The sequence below is a fragment of the Capricornis sumatraensis genome, chromosome 1 (assembly GCF_032405125.1).
Source record: "Capricornis sumatraensis isolate serow.1 chromosome 1, serow.2, whole genome shotgun sequence".
NCBI classification, from domain to species: domain Eukaryota; kingdom Metazoa; phylum Chordata; class Mammalia; order Artiodactyla; family Bovidae; genus Capricornis; species Capricornis sumatraensis.
Window position 1 is genome coordinate 56,733,992 of NC_091069.1, and position 23,371 is coordinate 56,757,362.

The 23,371-nt window shown below is 39.7% G+C and overlaps 1 protein-coding gene across 2 annotated transcripts in view; it reads left to right on the top strand.

The window, feature by feature from the left end:
- Window positions 1-23,371, top strand: part of KCMF1 (potassium channel modulatory factor 1) — a 79,503-nt gene that overhangs the window by 28,312 nt on the left and 27,820 nt on the right. For both annotated transcript variants that reach the window (XM_068965817.1, XM_068965826.1), the window contains exon 2: window positions 17,450-17,617. In XM_068965817.1, the coding sequence (XP_068821918.1) occupies window positions 17,450-17,617 (168 nt within the window). The remainder of the gene's footprint in view (window positions 1-17,449; window positions 17,618-23,371) is intronic.

Genomic DNA, 23,371 nt, shown 5'->3' on the forward strand with positions numbered 1-23,371 from the left:
TCCCTTTAATGTTCTATTCTCTTTTCTCTTCACCTTCTCCTTCTGAGAATAATTTAGTTACGATTTAACACAAACTCTTCTTTGTTCAATAAACTGTGTATACTACTATCTTGTCAACAGTGCCTTGAGTTCCCTAGGTTAGAGGCCCTGTTTTACCCTTTAATGAGTAAACTTCTTGTTTCCACTTGAAGTAGAGGATGTCTGAAAGGCAATGTACAAATTTAACTGCTTCTGGAAGAGCTTTTTACATCTTTCATCTTTAGACAGTTCTCTTCTCTAACCCAGGTTCCAGCGATACCTGATACTGCCAGTCCTGGACACTTTGTTGAATTTGTATGGAATATTGGGTGGTTTCTTTGCTTTCTCCTTTTTACCCTTTGCTTTTACCTTTTTATGAGGGTTCATCTTTTTCCAGCCTCCTAACTCAGTTGCCACTCATCCATCTGCTTTCCAGCTTCCAAATTTTTGTTGCTATTGTTTACTTTTACTCTCCTTATCCTTATGAAATTGTCTTTATAAGCAAGGTGAAAAGACAGCCTTCAGAATTGGAGAAAATAATAGTAAATGAAACAACTGACAAAGAATTAATCTCCAAAATATACAAGCAGCTCATGTAGCTCAGTACCAGAAAAATAAACAACCCAATCAAAAAATGTGCCAAAGAATTAAACAGACATTTCTCCAAAGAAAACATAACAGATGGCTAACAAACAGATGAAAAGATGCTCAGCATCACTCATTATCAGAGAAATGCAAATCAAAACCACAGTGAGGTACCATCTCACACTGGTCAGAATGGCTGCTATCAAAAAGTCTACAATGAATGCTGGAGAGGGTGTGGAGAAAAGGGAACCCTCTTACACTGTTGGTGGGAATGCACACTAGTACAGCCACTATGGAGAACAGTGTGGAGATTCCTTTAAAAACTGGAATTAAACTGCCATACGACCCAGCAATCCCACTGCTGGGCATACACACTGAGAAAACCAGAGAGACATGTGTACCCCAATGTTCATCGCAGCACTGTTTATAATAGCCAGGACATGGAAGCAACCTAGATGTCCATCAGCAGATGAATGGATAAGAAAGCTGTGGTACATATACACAATGGAATATTTCTCAGCTCTTGAAAAGAACACATTTGAGTCAGTTCTAAAGAGGTGGATGAAACTGGAGCCTGTTATACAGAGCAAAGTAAGTCAGAAAGTAAAACACCAATACAGTATATTAATGCGTGTATATGGAATTTAGAAAGATTGTAACGATGACACCATGTGCACGATAGCAAAAGAGACACAGATATAAAGTACAGACTTTTGGACTCTCTGGGAGAAGGCAAGGGTGGGATGATTTGAGAGAATAGCATTGAAACACGTACATGGCCATATGTGAAACAGATCGTCAGTCCTGGTTCGATGCCTGAGACAGGGGGCTCAAAGCCAGTGCCCTAGGATGACCCAGAGGGATGGGTTGCAGGGGAGGTTTGGGACAGGGCGGGAGGGGGACACATGTACACCTGTGGCTGATTCAATGTATGGCAAAACCACCATAATATTGTAATTAGCCTCCAATTAAATTAATAAAAAATTCTAATACTAAATTTGATTTTCAGAAATGAACAAAATTAGGTCTTACCTTATCTGTTCTAGACCTTACTGTCACAAAATTACAACTCAGTCTCAAATAGATTGTCCAGTGCACTGTGTGAGACCTTGAAATAAGGCTGTGGAATTCAGTGTGGAACTGAATTTTATTATTATTATTTGTTTTGGCCATGCTGCGCAGCTTGCAAGATCTTTGTTCCCCAATGAGGGATCACACCTGCACCCCCTGCAGTGGAAGTGTGGATCCCTAAGCACTGGACCACCAGGAAATTGTCTTTATTTGATTTTAACAAATCACATTTAAATGATCACATGTGGCTAGTGGCTAGCATATACTGGACAGTTCAGGTCCAGAGCTGATGATCTTGGAGTTGGAATGTAAGTTCTAGTCGATCTATCTACTACATGGAAATTTTTTCCTTCTCCTTATTTATTTATTCATTTATATCAGTATGGACACATAGATTTCTGTACTTGAAAGTGGGCATGATTTTTCTTTATTACTGATTTTGATGCTCAGATTGTCCCAGATTTGAACCATGGAAACCTCATTCAGGTTTCTTCTGTGTCCTTTGACATGTCTCCATCATTTTTCCTGGATCATTCATTCTAGAACTAGACATTATAGCCTCCTTATGAACTTGCCCTGCTGTAATTCCTCTGGAGTCATCCTTTTCTCCAAGGAGCTCTAGTTCCTCCATCCATCCAGTGGAGAATGCTGTTTGGAAACCAGATCTGGTTGCCTGGTAGGCTTGTAGCTGCTGGACCAGCACAGCTTCTATGCTCTGTAAGCTGACAAGGGATTTTTACAGATTTTACAGAGCCTGGTGGCTGTTACATTGGACAGTACAGATAAACAGATATTTGGGTCATTGCGAAAAAGAAAAAGATCGGGGTACTAGAATTTTAAGAGTTCAGAGACTCCTGCTTCCCTGGGCCTACCTCAGCACAGTTGGTACTTGGCGTCTGGGGATGTAGCTGGTTGGTGATGAGAACGCCAGAGCAATTGATGCTAGAACCCCTCTGCTGGTGGAGAATACTCTGTCTCCCTTTCTAACCTCCCATTGGCAGATGTAAACCAGGAGCCAGCTGCCAAGGGGATATGAACATTGCAGACCCCAGACCCTAGACCATTGTTCCTTAGCCTCAGCACCATTACATCTTGGGCCAGGTGGCTGTCTCGTGCTTCATAGGATGTTTAGTAACATCCCTGGCCTTTACCCACTTGATTCTAGTACACACCCCACACCCAAATGTTTCCATACGTGGCCAGATATCCCCTGGGGGGGGCAAAATGACCCCATCGAGGACAACCTCCTGGGCCAGCATTGTAGGAAACCGTACAGAAGGGGAGGCTTGGAGCTGAGAAGCAGTAGTCCTGGCCAGCGGCCTATTCTACGTCACATAACTCTGGAATGTGAAGGAGGGGAAGAGAAGTTAACCCTCACCTGCTTGTTACAGTCCCGCAATACAGAGATTGGTATGTGCTTTTTTTCTTCTGGTTAATGAGGAAAGCAAAGACCAGTTAAGTAGTTTCAGGCAGGATTCACATCCTTGCTGATAAAGTTATTTATTTACATCCTCTTGAAGTTTGCACATGAGTTTTTAGCTTGTAAGGCTATGCCTTATTGCCATCCTTATTGCCTCATGCCTTATTGCCATCCTTTTTAAGTGGAGGAACTGTTCTTTTGAGTGTTGTATTTTCAAGTCATTATGGGTATATTGTCATCTCGGTACATCTTCTGAATGTTGCCCTACCAGAGTCATGCTCAGAACCATGGCTAAAAATGTTCACAAGTGGAGGGAAGAAGAAACGTGAATATTTGTGAGGGAATTTTCTAGTGGTCCAGTGATAATGCTCTCTTACTGCCGAGGGCCTGGGTTCTATCCCTGGTCAGGGAACTAAAATGCCATGAGCAGCACGGCACGGCCAAAAAAAATTTATGTTAAAGCCAGTGTTTGGTTTTTTAGTTTTGGATACTTTGAGTACTATTTAACTTGGTTTCCTAGAGAGTTGCTTCAAACTGTACAGGCACTGCTTATTGTTCTCATTTGCTTTTATGCTTAGTCCTTTACTGTCTTCTGTTCCATACGGTTGTGTATCACTCTCCATAACAGAAAGACATGTCCTCTCTCAAAGGAAATCTCCCAAAGATCAGCCTAACAGTTTATAGTATCTTTCCTGTCTCATCATCGCCTCAGATCCAAAGTTAGGCTAGTGTGTGTTCTAAGCCAGGCATAAGCTGCTTCCCTTCTATTGCCAGTCTCTGACTTTGCATTATGCCTGGTCCTCTCCAGAGTTTCATATCTGTTATAGGTCCCTTGGGTTCAAAGTCAGTGAAGGAACTAGACCAGACATAATCATAACCTAACAGTTGAAGGCAGGATTTTTGAAGACCTATTAGGTTTGAAATTGGTCCACCAAGAACAGAGGAGGCAGTGACTTGATTCTTGTCTTAGCTATGCATGGGTTTCTGAGAATGAATTTAGAGTAACTGCTCTGTGTGGAAGAAACGTGGAACAAAGGGACCTGAAGTTGTTCTTCGGCGTTTTGAGGACAAGGTGCTCAGGGCCTGCCTGACATGAGCCTTGTGTCAGGGTGCTGCTAACTGTGGGGCTCTGTTGTACCCTCTCACCGGAACAGGTCATCTTGTGTTGCTCTTATCTGTTGATGTGTTCCCAAAGTTCTCTGCCACTCACTCTTCATACTGTATTTTAATTGCCTGTTTACTTGTCTTCCCTTTTAAACGTCAGGCACTAAATGGGTACTGTAGGTGCTCAGAAACTTATGTTCATTGAGATAATGTTGTTATGGTAATTTAATGTGAAATTATCTCCTAATATCCATGGAGGACAAATCCTTTACACTCTAGTAGAGCTGACACATACAGACTGGGAATTTATCACAAATAAGTATGCAGACATTTCTAGCTCAAATAACCATTAAGTAGTATGTTTTCTGCTCCCTCCGTATTCATCTAGTGGTTTTCTAGTAATTCCTCAAGCTTACCCTAAAACAGTTGCAGAAAATCAGATTTAAAGGGTTTAAACTGTTTTACCCAAGGCGGGGGGCACAAATCCCATTAAGCATGTCTCACTCTTTAGTTGTGACATTCTTCTCTCTAACAAATATGTGTAGTCTATCTTTCCAGGAAAGGCGGAGAGTCCCCTACTGCTCCTTGTGCTGTGTGTGACAGGAAGGCTTTCTGAATGGCAGCTTGCCTCGTTGTCACTGCCCTCTAGTAGGCTTTCCGTGTTGTCTGTGTGGGGTCCAGCATGCCCAGATGATGCACTGTGCTTGGGAGAAGTCATTCTATGAACACTTAGCTTGAAACTCAGTGATGAGTTTATACTTCAGCAAAAATTAACACGTATGGGATACAGAATCCATCTCTGGGGCCAAAAAGACACTAGTTGTATTCTGTAATTGCACTGAGTCAACTGTTTTACCCATTTATACCTCAGTGTAAAACCAACCATCCTGACACCTGCTATGCCGCTGTACAAGTTGAGATGGGATGGTGGAGTTTTGTCTACATTAGGTTTTGGTGGTTTTTTTCTTAATGAAACATTGAAAACATATAGAAAGTGCTGATGTGGACAGCTTCCACTTTGTACCCTTTCTTGATTCCATTCTGTTTCTTTCCTTTTTCTCCCTACCTCCCAGATGTCATTGTTTCTTGGGAGTTGGTGTGCATCCTGTCCATCCACATTTCAGCATGCTTTCTACATAAGTATGTGTCCATACACTGTAACTATAGAGCATTGTGTTGTATGGTTTAAAACTTACATAAGTGCATCCATGTGGTATGTATCCTTTTACAGCCTGTTTTTGTACAGACTAAACACGTGATAATAGCAATTTGTTGGAGCACAATATTCTAGAATTTCGTTACGCAATATTCTAGACTTTCGTTATGCAGTGATGTCATGTGTGATAGGCTGTTGATTCCCTTGTCTGAAGATGTATGTATGTGTATTTCCTTATACATTTGACAAAAACAAAATTAAAAATAAATTATATATTTGAGAATCATATTGACATTATGCTGTGATTTGAAAGAGTGAGGCCTGACATGTGTCTTGCTTACTGAAATTTTAAACAAAGGAGATAGTAATGTTTTCAAGTATTTACCAGTATATGACATGTGTTTTCAAAAAGTTAAGAGAATAGTACTCTAGAATAAGAACTTATAAATTGGTGACTTCAGGTAGAGCTGTGTTTGATTGATTATCAACCTCTGGAAATAAATAAGCAAACATCTATTAACACCTACCTTGAAAGTAATTCCTCAAGCTCAGAGTTTCATTTTAGAGAAGTTATGATTGGTAGAATTAAGCTCTCTTAGAAAATAAAGAATTAAGAGAACAATAAACATAATATTAAATGTGTATCTCTGTGCCATAGTAAATAAAAAGTTCTGAAGACATCTACTTCTGAAACAGATACACAAATAACAGATTTACTGTTATCAGAGGCTCAGTTTGTCACTTCATGACTGTTTGTCTTTGGAGCAGGTCACTTAGTGCTTGTGGACCTCAGTTTATTCACATGTAAAAGAACAACTGTTCAGTGACAAGCCCTTTCCAGGTGCCTGGGGCATCAAGTTCAGTTAGACACTAATTGGTTAGTGAAAGATCAAAGCTAGGTGGAGATGATCTGAAGGAGAGTCTCCAGTGGCATTTTATATCCATTTAAAGGGTTTAATTTTTCAGACCGGCCCCAATCAGTTTGAAACGTAATATATTTTTTACAAGTGGTGCTAGTGGTAACGGAGAAGGCAATGGCATCCCACTCCAGTACTCTTGCCTGGAAAATCCCATGGATGGAGGAGCCTGGAAGGCTGCAGTCCATGGGTCACTGAGGGTCAGACACGACTGAGCAACTTCACTTTTCCCTTTCATGCATTGGAGAAGGAAATGGCAACCCACTCCAGTGTTCTTGCCTGGAGAATCCCAGGGACGGGGGAGCCTGGTGGGCTGCCATCTGTGGAGTTGCACAGAGTCGGACACGAGTGAAGTGACTTAGCAGTAGCAGCAGCATCTAGTGGTAAAGAACCCACCTGCTAATAAAGAAGACATAAGAGACTCAGGTTTCAACTCTAGGTTGGGAAGATCCCCTGGAGGAGGGCGTGGCAATCCACTCTGTGTTCTTGTCTGGGGAATCCCATGAACAGAGGAGCTTGGTGGGCTACAGTCCATAGGGTCACAAAGAAAACGGCAGTGATTCTGATTAGTGTGCATTGTTTCAAGCAACTTAAATAAAGATGCACACATATTTCAAACTACTGGAGGCTTTATTTTCAGCTTTTATATGTGAAATTGTCAACACAAAATTGTGGCTGACAAAAAATGTGTTTCTTAAGAACAACCTCGTCGTTTATATGGCTGGCAGCCAAGTCTTCTGGGCCGATGCTGCCGAATGGGGGCTCATGCTTAGAAGTATTTGGCACAGCATTTTTACTGACTTAATTTTCTTTTCTTCTAGGGGAAACAAGTACCTGTTGTTCAATCCCTTCTTTCCCCCGACTACTTTCATCATTGAGTCATTCTTACATCAAAAAGTCTATTATGGACACACATTAATCCCTGTTTCCCTTCTCTCTTTTGAGCTCTTATCTAATTACTCTGGGAGAATGTCCCTTTTTCTTTTCATCCACTTCATTCATTCAGCAGATACCCACTGAATTCCTACATTGTCCCAGGCATTCCTTACACACCTCTTCTTCCTTCATTTTATGTGTGAGTCAGAAAATAGCTCTAATCATGGCTGAGTATAATAGTAGATTGAAACTTCTCTATTTCCAGATAAGGGGTTCTGAAAGACTATTCCTTACTAAGCTTGCTCATGAGCAAGTTCATTGTTACTAAGATGTGTTTCTGTTCCCAGGCCAGTATTGCATTTCTATGAAATAAGAGCATGGAACAGGTCTTTAAAACTAAGCAAAACATCCAGTTGTTCCAAAATGGAGCAAATTCTGCTGCACTAAAAACTTTTAGAAATGAATTAAACTTCCCTCTTTGACAGAATGCATAAGGAAGGAATGTCTTAAATAAAGTGTCCAGTTCCTGCCTTTCTGTCTGGTTTGTTGGGCAGATATGAACTAGCTTTGAATCATCCATAACCATGAAAGAAATTTTATCATAATTTCCAGCTACCTCATGACTTTGATGTGAAAATTAATGCAGTAATGAAGAAGATTCTCTGGGCTACCACTAGAGTATTAGCTCTGTGTGGCACAGGCCTTTATTCACTGCTATATTTTATACATAATGGAAGGATAGATGGATGCTCCTTGTTGTGACATGTCACCACACTCATGGAATTCCACTTGAAGACAATAAAGTAAAAGAAAGCTAAATCCCAGTACAGAAAAGGTTGTTTTAAATGCCCAGCCAGGTAAATGTATCCCAGGTTCAAGCAAGTCTGCTAAGTGTGAAGAACACACTGCACAATCTATTTACCTCTCTTTCTCTGCCCCTGGAATCCCTTTAACTGTAGGTCTTTTCTTGAATGGTGTATTTGTATGGGTCCCTCTACCCAATTTTCTCTCCTTTTGAGTTTCCCTTTGTCATAAGGCATAGTTTTTTTTTTATAAACATATATAGAGTTATGTGTATATTTAATTGGCAGGGGAAGATTCTGTTCCTAAGTCTAAAAATAAGTAGAGTTTTTGTGTGTTTTTTTCTTCAAAAAGAACTCCTAGAGTTACTTTACCTTTGCAATGCATGATTGAGTGTATTTCCCCCTGTACTTCTTTAGTAGAAGGGGAAAAGCTTTCTGCTCCTGAACTAGGCTCCCAGCTTGGGAAGCATTATAAAATTTGTCTTAGGTTCCAGTGGTTTTATTTCTAGTAATATCCCTTTATCATTGTCTTTAATTCTGGCTGCTAGTGCTTTTCACTGAGTTACCATAGTTCATTTCTTTATTTGCTTCTGTGTTCAGTTAAGAACCTTTTCAAAAGATTGCATGATTTTTCAACCATCTAAATGCAAAGAACCTCTTTGGAAATATAACATATCACACACACACACACTCGTTATTTATTTATTTATTATTTTTTTATTTAAGAAAGCTGTGGTACATTCGTTTTTTAAAAGTCACACTTATTTAAACATCCATAGGCCCTGAAGAGATAATTGACTGGAGTAAAAGGAGGACCTTCACTCCAGATTGCATGGTATCTGGCAGTCAGGATAGCTTGTCAATGGCAAATGCTGAATAATCCCAGGGCTTCAGATTAGGGGTACAGTCTCTTCCCGTTGTGTTCTTTCACTGTTTATCTTGACAGGTGGCTTTCCCTTTATCGACCTTCTCTTCACACTGCCTCTCTGTTAAGGAAAAGCTATGTCAACCTCTGGGTTTTTCTTTTAAAAGATAAATAAATGTATGTGTAATGCACATGTTTATAAGTAATAAGCCTTTATTTTAGAACATTAGAAAAAGAGAAGACTTTATGTATTATTTCAGTGGCTTTTTAAATATCTGTTCCCACTAGAGGGGAGTTTTTTCCTTTAATTTTAGTTCATAGGTTTTATGTATTTATTTTACAGAACTGCTTAGTATAAGTGTTGAGGATATGAATGTGTTTAGATACACCTTTTATAGATAGGGGTTATCAAAGATACACCATTCTTTTTATTTAAGTTTCACATATGGCAGTGTCGAAATTGAGGTTAAGCTATATGTATACACGTATATATGTATATGTATGTATTTATAGGTAGGGGGTCGTCAAATATACACCATTGTTTTTATGTAACTTTCACATATGGCAGTGTCGAAATTGAGGTTAAGCTATATTTCCCAGCATTTTTTTTTTTTTGGCTGTGCAATGCAGCATGGTGGGATCTTAGTTCCCCAAACAGAGACCGAACTTGTGTACTCTGCATTGGGAGCATGGAGTGTTAACCACTGGAAAAGTCCTATTAGGCGAACTTCATCAGGTGGGGAATCACAAATACCTACCATAACTTTAAGATGTGGCTTGTGCAGGTGTAGACATGGTGTGTGTATCCGTGTTTGTATATAATGGACTATTACTCAGCCATGAAAAAGAATGAAGTAATGTCATTTGCAGCAACATAGATAGACCGAGAGATTATCATACTAAGTGGAGTACATCACAGAAAGACAATATGCTATTGTTTATATGTGGAATCTAAAACATGACACAGATGAATTTACCTGCAAAACAGAAATAGACTCGCAGAGACAGAGAACAGATTTGTAGTTGCCATTGGGGAGGGGGCTGGGGAAGGGAAGGATTGGGAGTTTGGGATTAGCAGATGTAAACCGTTATATATAGGATGAATAAACAGCAAGGTCCTCCTGTACATCACAGAGAACTATACTCAATATCCTGTGATAAACCATAATGGAAAAGAATAGGAAAGACTATGCACACGTATAACTGAATCACTTTTCTATATAGCAGAAATTAATACAACAGTGTAAATCAACTGTACTTAAAGTAAAATGTTTTTTAAAAAGATGTAGTTTGTGGTTGTTTCCATTTTACAAAGTAATAATTGTCTGAATTTGTTTATGATGGTATGGCTAAAGCCAGATTATTCAAGGATGACTTACATATTTTATTATTTGGTTAACTCAGTTATTGCAGGGTGTATATTGTATAGAGTTCCCTGGAGAAGGAAATGGCAACCCACTGCAGTATTCTTGCCTGGAGAATGGCAGTACCACCATCTAGTTGCCTTCAGCTTTTTAACATTAAATAACTGTTAGCCCTTCAAGGAACTGGGGTTCAGGCTTCCCTGGTGGCTCAGTGATAAAGAATCCACCTGCCAACACAGGAGACACGGGTTCGGTCCTTGATCCAGGAGGATCCCACATACTGGGGAGCAGCTAAGCCCATGTGCCGCAACTGTTGCGCTTGTGCTCTAGAGCCTGGGAGCCGCGACTGGTGAGCCCTTTTGCTGCGACTAGGAAGCCTGTGCACCTAGAACCTGTGCTCCGCAGCGAGAAAAGCCGCTGCAGTGAGAACCCCGTGCCCTGCAACTAGAGAAAAAGCCTGCTCAGCAGTGAAGACTCGAAACAGCCCCCCAAAGCACGAACAAAAACCACCATTAAAGAAATGGAATTCTTTTTTTTAAAACTACTATTTTTGAGTCATTTTGAAAATGTATGTTTTCTGGGAATTCCCTGGCAGTCCAGGGTTAGAACCTGGTGGTTTCATTGCCATGGGCCTAGGTTCTATCACTGGTTGGGAAACTAAGATCCTCCAAGCCTCCTGCCCCATCCCACCCCCACCCCCAAAGTATATTTTTTAACTTCTTAAACACTGAAAGACATTTAACAACTTTTGTGATTCAAGATCACTGTTTTAAACAAAAATATATATTTCAGTCAGACCATTAAATGTTATGTTAGGTAAATTCTCAGCAGGGTTTCTCAAAATACAAGTAAAAGTAACTGTAATTATCCATGGTGGCAAGTATACTATATGGGATGTGTTTTGGTGATGAGTGTAATATGAATAAGAAGTCAGGGAAGTAAAAATATTTCCTTACATATAGTTTTCCTTATATCCTGCTACTTCTCATTGTAATAGCTCTGCCAGTTTAACACTTCTAATTTGTCATCACAAGCTTTAGACAGTATCTGACTTGAGAGAAGATTCCATACCACCTCTCTCGATAGTAGCTCAGTACAGTTCATTCAGTCAGTCACTCACTCGCATCTGACTCTTTGCAACCCTGTGGACTGCAGCACGCCAGGCTCAGAGTCTCTAAAAAGCATGGAAGAAGCATGCATAGGCTTGGTACAGTTTCTCAGTAGCAATCCTCTCTCTCTCTGCCCCCACCTGCAATGACTAAATCTCATTTAGCTTAGAAAAGGACCCCAGATTTCTCACTCAGAACAGAATCTCTTTTAAGTATATCTATCAGAAATCACTTTTATAACACAGACTAACAAAATTTGCTCCCTTCCTGTCTACCCTAACAGGGAAAATAAGCCAGCTCTTCATTGCACAGTTCCTTGGTTAATAACAGTGTTCTACTTGTACCAAGAGGCTCAGGAAATCTGAAACAGAACATACATGTGGCATATGTAGAATGATCATTTCCTTGATAGGAAGAATGAAACTGCTTCTGGTGATATTGATAAGAAATATTTACCATGCTGAAAACCAAAATTCCTATAGGAAAAGTATCATAATAGAAACAAGAGTTCAAATGTTGTCAATTAAAATATCACCTTAAGAGCCAAGGCTGTAGGACCACTAGACGATAGCACTGAGGTCTCCTGGATTTAAAAAATGTTAGGTTTCATTTGCTCTATGCAGTATGCATGCGTACTAACTCCCTTTGGTCATGTCCAACTCTTTGGGACCCCATGGACCATAGCCTGCCAAGGTCCTCTGTCCATGGGATTCCCAGGCAAGAATACTAGAGTGGGTTGCCATGCCCTCCTCCGGGGGATCTTCCCACCCCAGGAATTAAAGTCATGTCTCTTAAGTCTCCGCACAGACAGAAAGGTTAACGCCACCTGGGAAGCCTTTCTGTCAGATGGGGTGGACACTCCAAAAAGTTAGTGTTCAAACCTGAGCTTACCTTTCTGGCACCCTAAAGAGGTGTAGCTTAGTTCACACTACATTTTATTTGGCAAAGTTACTATATCCTGTTAAATTAAACTTTCATTTGTGAATCTAAATAAATAGGTACTTACCCCTTTTCAGTATCTTCACTGTTGTGCATTGTCATGCTTGGAGGCTGCTTTGAATAGGCAAATTTTGAAGTAGTCCATCTTTTTGCTCATCATCTTTTCAGTGAGCTTTCTTTGTCCACACTGCTTATCCTTTTTTACTTCTTTTCCTCCATGGCATGTATCTTCTAACTTGTTTTAGAACTTAGTTTGATTTTATGCCTGTCTTCACCCCCTGTTTTAGGCTATCATTCATTGTTTTTTTTTTTCTAATATTTATTTATTTTGGCTGCACTGGGTCTACTTTACAGCTCGCAGAATCTCCCTTGTGGCAAGCAGGCATCTTAGTTGGGACACACCAGATCTAGTTCCTTGACCAGGAATGAACCAGATCCCCTGCATTGGGAGGTTGGAGTCTTACCCGCTGGACCACCAGGGAAGTCCCTATTATCTTTTAATTCATTCCATAATGGACTGTCTGATGGGCCTTTGGGTTGTTAACAGCGTTTTTATTCAATTACAAAGACCACTGTGAAAATTCTTTTACATTCTTCTGATGCTCCTGGGCAAAAGATGTCCCAGGGAATTGATTTGAATTGAATTGCAGAGACACAGTAATTGTACATGTTTAACTTGACTAGAATGTGAATAAAATTTGCAAAATGGTTTTGCTGATACATGTCCCCACCAGTGACAGAGAAGCGTGTCTGTTGCTCCTAGTCTTCACTAGCACTTGATATCAAGAGGCTTCTAGGATTTTGCAGTCAGTTGATGTAAAATAATGGCTCATGGTGTTTTTATTTGCACTTTGATGACTAATGAGATTGAACGTCATTTCATGTATCTATTGGTCAATTTTGTTTGCTGTTCTTTATAGCGCCCATTGAAGTCTTTGCCCATTTCCCTATTGGATGTTGGTCATTTTCTTCCTGGAATGTTTGAGTTCCTTAATGTATCCTGTATAGCTAACTCTTGTCTGTCATGTATGTTTTATTTGTCACCAGATTCTGGGCCTTGTCTTTTCCATCACTCTAGGATATTAAATGGAAACACACTCCAGTATTCTTGCCTTGAGAATTCCATGGATGGAGGAGCCCGTTGGGCTACAGTCCATGGGGTCGCTAAGAGTCGGACACAACTGAGCGACTTCACTTTCACTTCACTTTCAGGATATCAAAAGTGGAGGAAAAGTCATAATTTTAATGTGGTTGAACGTGTCCCTTTATTGGGCCCTGTGTGTGTGTGTTAAGAAAATGGTTTCTTACTCTGGGTTTATAAAAATATTCCCCTATATTGTCTTCAGAGATTCTTCTCACTTCTCTTTCACACTTGTCTTTAAACCATCTGGAATTGATTCGTGTGTGTGGAATCTGTGGATGGAATTGATTCCTGTGTGTGGAATCTGTGGGTGAGATCCAGCTCTGTTGTCCCCGTATATGGCAGGGAGATCACCTGTCTTAGTACCATTTACTGTCTGCTCCCTCTTTTCCTCACTGATCTCTAGTGACCTTACTGTTGTGACACAGATTTCAACATGCCTGCATCTGTTTGTGTGTGTGTTAGTCACTCAGTCATATCCAGTTCTGTGACCCCTTGGACTGTAGCCTGTCAGGCTCCTCTGTCCATGGGATTTTCCAGGCAAAAATACTGGTTCAGTTCAGTTCAGTTCAGTCACTCATTCATATCCAACTCTTTCCAACCCCGTGGACTGCAGCACACCAGGCTTCCCTGTCTATCACCAACTCTAGGAGCTTGCTCAAACTCATGTCCATTGAGTCGGTGATGCCATCCAACCGTCTCGTCCTCTGTCATCCTCTTCTCCTCTTGCCTTTAATCTTTCCCAGCATCATTATCTCTTCCAATCAGTCAGCTGGCCAAAGTATTGGAGGTTCAGCTTCAGCATCAGTCCTTCCAGTGAATATTCAGGACTGATTACCTTTAGGATTGACTGGTTCATAGGAAGCATCACTACAAACAAAGCTAGTGAAGGTGATAGAATTCCAGTTGAGCCATTTTAAATCCTAAAAGACGATGCTGTGAAAGCGCTGCACTCAATATGCCAGCAAATTTGGAAAACTCAGCAGTGGCTACAGGACTGGAAAAGGTCAGTGGAATTCATTCCAATCCCAAAAAAAGGCAATGCCAAATAATGTTGAAACTACTGCATAATTGCACTCATCTCGCATGCGAGCAAAGTAATGCTCAAAATTCTTCAAGCCAGGCTGCAACAGTACGTGAACTGTGAACTTCCAGATGTTCAAGCTGGATTTAGAAAAGGCAGAGGAACCAGAGATCAAATTGCCAACATCCACTGGATCATTGAAAAAGCAAGAGAGTTCCAGAAAAGCATCTACTTCTGCTTTATTGACTACACCAAAGCCTTTGACTGTGTGGATCACAACAAACTGTGGAAAATTCTTCAAGAGGTGGGAATACCAGACCACTGGACCTGCCTCCTGAGAAATCTGTATGCAGGTCAAGAAGCAACAGTTAGAACTAGACATGGAACAACAGAACAGTTCCAAACTGGGAAAGGAGTACATCAAGGGTGTGTATTGTCACCTTGCTTATTTAACTCATATGCAGAGTACATCATGCGAAATGCCGGGCTGGATGAAGCACAAGCTGGAATCAAGATTGCCGGGAGAAATATCAATAACCTCAGATATGCAGATGACACCACACTTTATGGCAGAAAGCGAAGAAGAACTAAAGATCCTCTTGATGAAAGTGAAAGAGGAGAGTGAAACAGTCGGCTTAAAACTCAACATTCAGAAAACTAAGATCATGGCATCTGGTCCCATCATTTCATGGCAAATAGATGGGATAACAGCGTCAGACTTTATTTTTTTGGGCTCCAAAATCACTGCAGATGGTGACTGCAGCCATGAAATTTAAAGACACTTGCTCCGTGGAAGAAAAGCTGACCAACTTAGACAGCATATTAAAAAGCATAGACATTACTTTGCCAACAAAGGTCTGTCTAGTCAAAGCTATGGTTTTTCCAGTAGTCATGTATGGATGTGAGGGTTGGACCATAAAGAAAGCTGAACGCTGAAGAATTGGTGCTTTTAAACTGTGGTGTTGGAGAAGACTCTTGAGAGTCTCTTGGACTGTGAGAAAATCCAACCAGTCAATCCTAAAGAATACTGGCATGGGTTGCCATTCCTGCCTCCAGGGGATCTTCACTACCCAGGGGTCAAATCTGGGTCTCCTGCATTGCAGGCAGATTCTTTACCATCTGAGCACCAGTTTAAGGGCTTTCTGTTCTGTTGCTTTGGTCAGTTTGTCTGTCTCTAAGCCAGTATCCTACTATCTAAATTACCGTAGCTTTAGAATAGCTCTTGCTATGTTAAGCAAATCCCTCCATCTTGTTATCTCTTCAGGAATGGCTTGGCTATTTTTGACCCTTTGCAAATTGTGTGAAGATTTGAGTCAGCTTATGTTCCACAAAAAATTCTTTTGTGATTGTCTTTTTATTAGAATTGTACTAAATCCACTGATCAGTTTGGGGAGAATTGGTATTTTATTATGTTGAACCTTCTAGTCAGTGAACCTGGTGTTTTTATTTTTTAAAAGCTATTTAATGTCTTTGAACACATTTTTACTAATTTATTTCATAAAGGGCTGCGTATCTTTGGTTAGGTTTATTCATAGGCACTTTTCAGGAATACTACTACAAATGATGTAATTTTTTTATTGTGGTAAAATAAGCACAACGTAAAATCTGTCGTTTTAACCCATTAGCATATAGTTAAGTGCGTGGAATTAGTACTTTCACGTTGTTGTGCAGCTATCACCACTATCCATCTCCAGAATTTTTTCATTATCCCAAACTGAAACCCATTAAACAGTACTCCCTCTCTCCCCTTCCACCGAGTCTCTGCTAACTACTGTTCTGCTCTGGGTTTGGGAGGGGCTTGTTTCATTCTTTGTGAATTTGACTAATCTGGGTACCTCATATGGGAGGAGGACACGGCAACCCACTCCAGTACTCTTGCCTGGAGAAATCCATGAACAGAGAAGCCTGGCGTGCTACAGTCCACGGGATCGCAAAGAGTCAGACATGACTGAAGCGACTTAGCACACAGCACATGAGTACCTCATATCAGTAGACTCAGATGGCATTTTTAAAATATACTTGTCTTTTTTGGAATGAAAAATCAATCAGTATTTTATTGGTGTTTATGTTTGGCTACCTTGCTTAAAATACTTAATTCTAATAATTTAGCAGGAGTTTTCTATTTAAACAGGCATATCACATGTAAATAAAAGGCTTTCTTGCTATTATACCTGCCCATTAAGTTTCAAATTTTGCATATTGAGATATTTGGTACATTTTCAAATATGTTGGTTGCCTCTCTTTAAGCTCCTCTTTTATTGTTTTAAACTGTTAGTATTTGATATTCAGTTCTGCTGTCAACTCTTTGCCATTCTGATTCTGCTGCTTATTCTTACAAACTTCTTTCTGGTGGTATCTAAGCTTTTGTTGGTATTTTGTGCATGAACTGTCATTCCTTGAAATTTTATTTGTCTGATGCTTGGTGCCGGTGCTTATTTAGGACTACTCTAAATTCTTGACCTAGAACCATTTGGAAGTCTGAATTTGGATTTTTCACTTATGTGAATCTGGACTGGTTTGTACTGATAGTTATAACTTTTTAGGGTGGTGGTGGTGGTGTTTTGTGCAGAGGGGATTTCAGGGGGCAAGTTTTGTAATCCCCCAAGGATTGCTAGCTCACACATATAGTGAGGGTGTATTAGGGTCTCACCTTTATGAGGAATTGCCTGTTCAGACCCCACCGTGGCAAACCTGGCAGGTCTTTGCTACCTGTGCTTTGTCATGCAGTGCTGTGAACACGTAAGCTCAGACTTTCCCAAGTAGCTGCCCATCTCCCTGAGTGAGGCCAGTTACTCACTCCTCTTTCACTTGACTGTTGCCCTCTTGCTAGTTCATCAAAACATTTTAAAAGTTTTCTTACATTTTGTTAAACATTTTAAGTTACTTCCATGAGAAGTGTAAATCGAGGGAACAGAAATTCCTATATGATTTTACATTGTTGTTTTCAGTCATTTTGGAAAAGAAATCTGGGGTTGTATGTGCATCTTTTTATTTATAAAAATGAAATGAAGAGTGGCCTTTTACAGCTGCTAATTAATGATATTTCTTTTTTTATAGGTGTCAGCTGTGATGCATGTTTAAAAGGAAATTTTCGAGGTCGCAGATACAAGTGTTTAATTTGCTACGATTACGATCTTTGTGCATCTTGTTATGAAAGTGGTGCAACAACAACAAGGCATACAACTGACCACCCAATGCAGTGCATATTAACAAGGGTAGATTTTGGTACGTATTTAAAGTTTAGTGAATTATCATTTAGAACTTTGTATACGAGTATGAAGAAGTAAAGGCAAAACGTTCTAAAATGATCCCCCATTGCATAATGAGGCTCCAAATTCATTAAAAATAACACAAATCTTACTTTTTATTCTAAGTAATTTTTTCTCATATAGTTTGCTTATGAAAGCCATTCAGAAATAAATACACCTGGCAAAGTGTGAAATGAAACAGTGCCTCGGAAAGAAGGAGTGAAGTTTAATTGACTGTTCTTGCTAACAGTACAGAAATCTTCATACTGTAGTGATCAGGAAGCAGATTATTTGTACAGTTGATTAGAAGGCACTGTCAGTGCATAAGAAAACCTTTAAATGTTTCATGCTATAATTTCTTACCTAGTCAACACTTGTTATTATCTGTCTGACTGTAGACATCTTAGTGGATGTGAAGTGGTAGTGTCTCATAGTTTTGACTTGCATTTCTCTGACGGCCAGTGATGCTGCTGACCGTCTTTTCTAGTGCTGATTAGCCACCTACATATCTGCTTTGGAGAAATGTCTGTTCAAATCCTTTGCCCAATTTTTAATTGGGTAATACGTCTTTTATTATTGAGTTTTCATAGTTCTTTGTGTATTCTGTATACAAGTTCCTTACAGGTGAATGATTTGCAGAAATTCTGTCCCATTCTTTGGGTTGTTTTTTCATTTTCTTGCTGATATGTTTTGAAGCACATAAGTTTTGATTTTGATAATGTCAAGTTTATCTGTTTTTTTTTCCTTTGTTGTGCTTCTAATGTCATATATAGGAAACCATCACCTAATCCAAGATCATGAAGATGTAAAAATATGTGGTAAAAAAAGTTTTCCTCTAAGGTTTTATAGTTTTAGTACCAACATTTAGATCTTTGGTCCATTTTGATTTAATTTTTGTGCGTGGAATGAGGTAGAAGTCCAGCTTCATTCTCTCGCATATGACTACCAATTGTCACAGTGTCATTTATTGAGAAGATCCTCTCGCCAGTGAATTGTCTTGGCATTCCTGTTGCAGATCAGCTGACTAGAGGGAAGGGGATAATGGGGTGATGCTATTCAAAGAGTACAAAGTTTTGTTATGCAAGATGAGTAAGTTCTAGAGATCTAATGTATAGCATGGTGATCATCAGTTCAGTTCAGTCACGTCCAACTCTTTGTGACCCCATGGACTGCTGCAGCACGCCAGGCTTCCCTGTCCATCACCAACTCCTGGAGTTTACTCAAACTCATGTCCATTGTGTCAGTGATGCCATACAACCATCTCATCCCCTGTCATCACCTTCTCCTCTCACCTTTAATCTTTCCCAGCATCAGGGTCTTTTCCAGTGAGTCAGTTCTTCACATCAAATGGCCAAAGTATTGGAGTTTCAGCTTCAGCATCAGTCTTTCCAATGGATATTCAGGACTCATTTCCTTTAGGATTGACTGGTTTGATCTCCTTGCAGTCCAAGAGACTATCAAGAGTTTTCTCCAACACCACAGTTCAGAAGCATTAGTTCCAAATCTCACATCCATACATGACTACTGGAAAAACCATAGCTTTGACTAGACGGACCTTTGTTGGCAAAGTAATGTCTATGCTTTTTAATATGCTGTCTAGGTTGGTCATACCTTTCCTTCCAAGGAGTAAGCGTCTTTTAATTTCATGGCTGCAGTCACCATCTGCAGTGATTTTGGAGCCCAAGAAAATAAAGTCTGACGCTGTTTCCACTGTTTGCCCATCTATTTCCCATGTAATGATGAGACCAGATGCCATGATCTTAGTTTTCTGAATGTTGAGTTTTAAGCCAACTGTTTCACTCTCCTCTTTCACTTTCATCAAGAGGATCTTTAGTTCTTCTTCGCTTTCTGCCATAAGGGTGGTGTCATCTGCATATCTGAGGTTATTGATATTTCTCCCGGCAATCTTGATTCCAGCTTGTGCTTCATCCAGCCCGGCATTTAGCGTGATGTTTCTCTGCATATGAGTTAAATAAACAAGGTGACAATACACACCCTAGATGTACTCCTTTCCCAGTTTGGAACCGTTCTGTCGTTCCATGTCTAGTTCTAACTGTTGCTTCTTGACCTGCATACAGATTTCTCAGGAGGCAGGTCCGGTGGTCTGATATTCCCACCTCTTGAAGAATTTTCCACAGTTTGTTGTGATCCACACAGTCAAAGGCTTTGGGGTAGTCAATAAAGCAGAAGTAGATGCTTTTCTGGAACTCTCTTGCTTTTTCAATGATCCAGTGGATGTTGGCAATTTGATCTCTGGTTCCTCTGCCTTTTCTAAATCCAGCTTGAACATCTGGAAGTTCACAGTTCACGTACTGTTGCAGCCTGGCTTGAAGAATTTTGAGCATTACTTTGCTCGCATGCGAGATGAGTGTTATTGTGCAGTAGTTTGAACATTCTTTGGCATTTCCTTTCTTTGGGATTGAAATGAAAACTGACCTTTTCCAGTCCTGTAGCCACTGCTGAGTTTTCCAAATTTACTGGCATATTGAGTGCAGCACTTTCACAGCATCATCTTTCAGGATTTGAAATAGCTCAACTGGAATTCCATCACCTCCACTATCTTTGTTTGTAGGGATGCTTTCTAAGGCCCATTTGACTTCGCATTCCAGGATATCTGGCTCTAGGTGAGTGATCACACCATCATGGTTATCTGGATCATGAAGACCTTTTTTGTATAGTTCTTCTGTGTATTCTTACCATCTCTTCTTAATATCTTTTTCTGTTAGGTCCATACCATTTCTGTCCTTAATTGTGCCTGGTGGCTCAGATGGTAAAGCGTCTGCCCACACTGTGGGAGACCCGGATTTAATCCCTGGGTCAGGGAGATCTCCTGGAGAAGGAAATGGCAACCCACTCCAATATTCTTGCCTGTAAAATCCTGTGGACAGATGAGCCTGGTGGGCTACAGTCCATGGGGTCGCAGAGAGTCGGACACGACTGAGCAACTTCACTTTAACTTGCATGAAATGTTCCCTTGGTATCTCTAATTTTCTTGAAGAGATGTCTAGTGTTTCCCATTCTGTGATTTTCCTCTATTTCTTTGCATTGATCACTGAGGAAGGCTTTCTTATCTCTCCTTGCTATTCTTTGGAACTCTGCATTCAGATGGGTATATCTTTCCTTTTCTCCTTTGCCTTTAGCTTCTCTTTTCTCAGCTATTTGTAAGGCCTCCTCAGACAACCATTTTGCCTTTTTGCATATTTTTTCCTTGGGGATGGTCTTGATTACTGCCTCTTGTACAGTGTCATGAACTTCCGTCCATAATTCTTCAGGCACTCTATCTATCAGATCTGATCCCTTGAATCTATTTGTCACTTCCACTGTATAATCGTAAGGGATTTGATTTAGGTCATATCTGAATGATCTAGTGGTTTTCCCTACTTTCTTCAATTTAAGTCTGAATTTGACAATAAGGAGTTCATGATCTGAGCCACAATCAGCTCCCGGTCTTGTTTTTGCTAACTGTATAGAGCTTCTTCATCTTTGGCTGCAAAGAATATAGTCAGTCTGATTTTGGTGTTGACCATCTGGTGACATCCATGTGTAGAGTCTTCTCTGGTGTTGCTGGAAAAGGGATCATAGTTGTATGGTGTATGGTGTTGTATGGTGATCATAGTTAACAATATTGTGTACTGGAAATTTTTGAAGAGGATAGATCTCAAATCTTCTCAACACATATACATACACACATAATGGTAACTGTGTAGACGTGATGGAAATGTTAATTAGCTTGATTGTGGTGATCTTTTCACACTATACACATATGTCAAAATATCATTATATACCATAAATATATACAGTTTATATTTGTCAAAGTATATCAATAAAGCTGTTAGAAAATCAACTGACCATAAACGTCACTTTTAATTTCTGGACTCTCAGTCTGTTCCATTGATTCGTATGTCTGCATGCCAATACTGTAGTGTCTCAGTTACATAGTAAGCTTTGGAATCATAAAGTATGAATCTGCCAACTTCGTTCATTTTCAAGCTTACTGTGGGTATTGTTAATCCCTTGAATTTTGTGTGAATTTTAGAATCGGCTTGTCAAATTTATACAAAGAAACCAACTGGGATTTTGATAGGAGTTGTTTTGTATCTGTAGATCAGTTTGGAAAGCAATGATAGTAAGTCTGCTACCCTGTTAAAGCAGGATGTCTTTCTGTTTATTTACGTCATTTTTTGTTTCTTTCAACAAAAATTTATAGTTATCAAAGGACAAGTTTTACACTTCTGTTATTAAATGTACTTCTAAATGTTTTATTCTTTTTGCAATTGTAAATGAAATTTTAAAAAATTTTTCTTTGGGATTGCCCACTCCCAGTTTCAGAGAAACAATTTATTTCTGTCATAGATCTTTTATTAAAAAAAAAAAAACTAACAGAAGTTTGGTCACGTGTCTACCTTCTATATACATGAGTGATGCCCAGGAAAACAGTAACTCCCTGAAATGGCCCAAGCCTTCATCTTAAATACCATCTCTAGCTAAAGACAAAAGAAGATTTGGGGGAGCTGGGTGGGGAGGAGGCCAGTTATGGGAGGTAAACAAGGGTAACTTTGTTTTGCAGAGTTAAGTTGTTATGTAAATTCAGGTCTTTGCCTCTCCTTTGGTAGGTGTTTCTAGAGGTTTAGTGCTGAACCTCTTCTCTTCCTGCTACAGATGGAGGTTTATCTCATAATGTAAATATCTCTTACAAAAGGTAACTTCTCAGTTTTTAGAGCTTCTCTTGTATCTGCTGTTTTGTTTGTTTTTATTTTTATTGAAGTACAGCTGATTTGCAATGTTGCGTTTAGTTTCAGGTGTACATCGATGTGAATCTGCTACGCACATACCTATGTCCACTCTTTTAGATCCTTCTCCTGTACAGGTCATTACAAAGTATTGAGTATTGAGTTCCCTGGGCTATACAGTAGGTCCTTACTAGTTATCTATTTTATATACAGTAGCGTGTATATTAATCCTAGTCTTCCAGTCCCCCACCCCAGGTATAGATCTTGTATCCTGTAATGTCACTGAGCTCGTTTATGAGTTCTGCTAGTTTTTTAGTGGATTCATTAGGATTTTTTATATACAGGATCCTGTCATCTGCTAATAGAGAGTTTTACTTCTTTCTTTCCATCTGGATGCCTTTCATTTCATCTTCTTGCCTACTGTGATTATCTAATCTCTACTAAAATATTGAATAGAAATGGCCAGAGTGGCAATTCTTATCTTGTTCCTGGTCTTAGGGGAAAGCATCCACCCTTTCACCAGTAAGTATGATGTCAGCTTGGGGATTTTGTAGGTGCCCTTTATCAGGTAAGGAAGTTCTGTTATTTCTTCTTTATTTTTTTTTTTAAGTACATTTATCTTCACCTACCCCAGATTCACCTGGCAAGTCTTATACATATAATAAATGGTCAATATATACATAATGGGTTTAAGTATTTTTAAGGTAATCGAAATCTCCCAAAGAATGAAGAAATCTGTCATGTAATAAACATTTTCTTTTTCTCTTCTCACAGAAATGATCCTGTCCTCTTAAATTAGGTATTTGTTTCATGTTAAATAATGAGATGTTTGTAATGAAGTGATATACTAAAAGAATAGGTGTATGTGGTCATCATGTCTGACTCTTTGCACCCCCATGGATTGTAGCCTGTCAGGCTTCTCTGTCCATGGGATTTTTCAGGCAAGAATATTGGAGTGGGTTGCTGTCTCCATTTCCAGGGGATATTCCTGACTCCAGGAT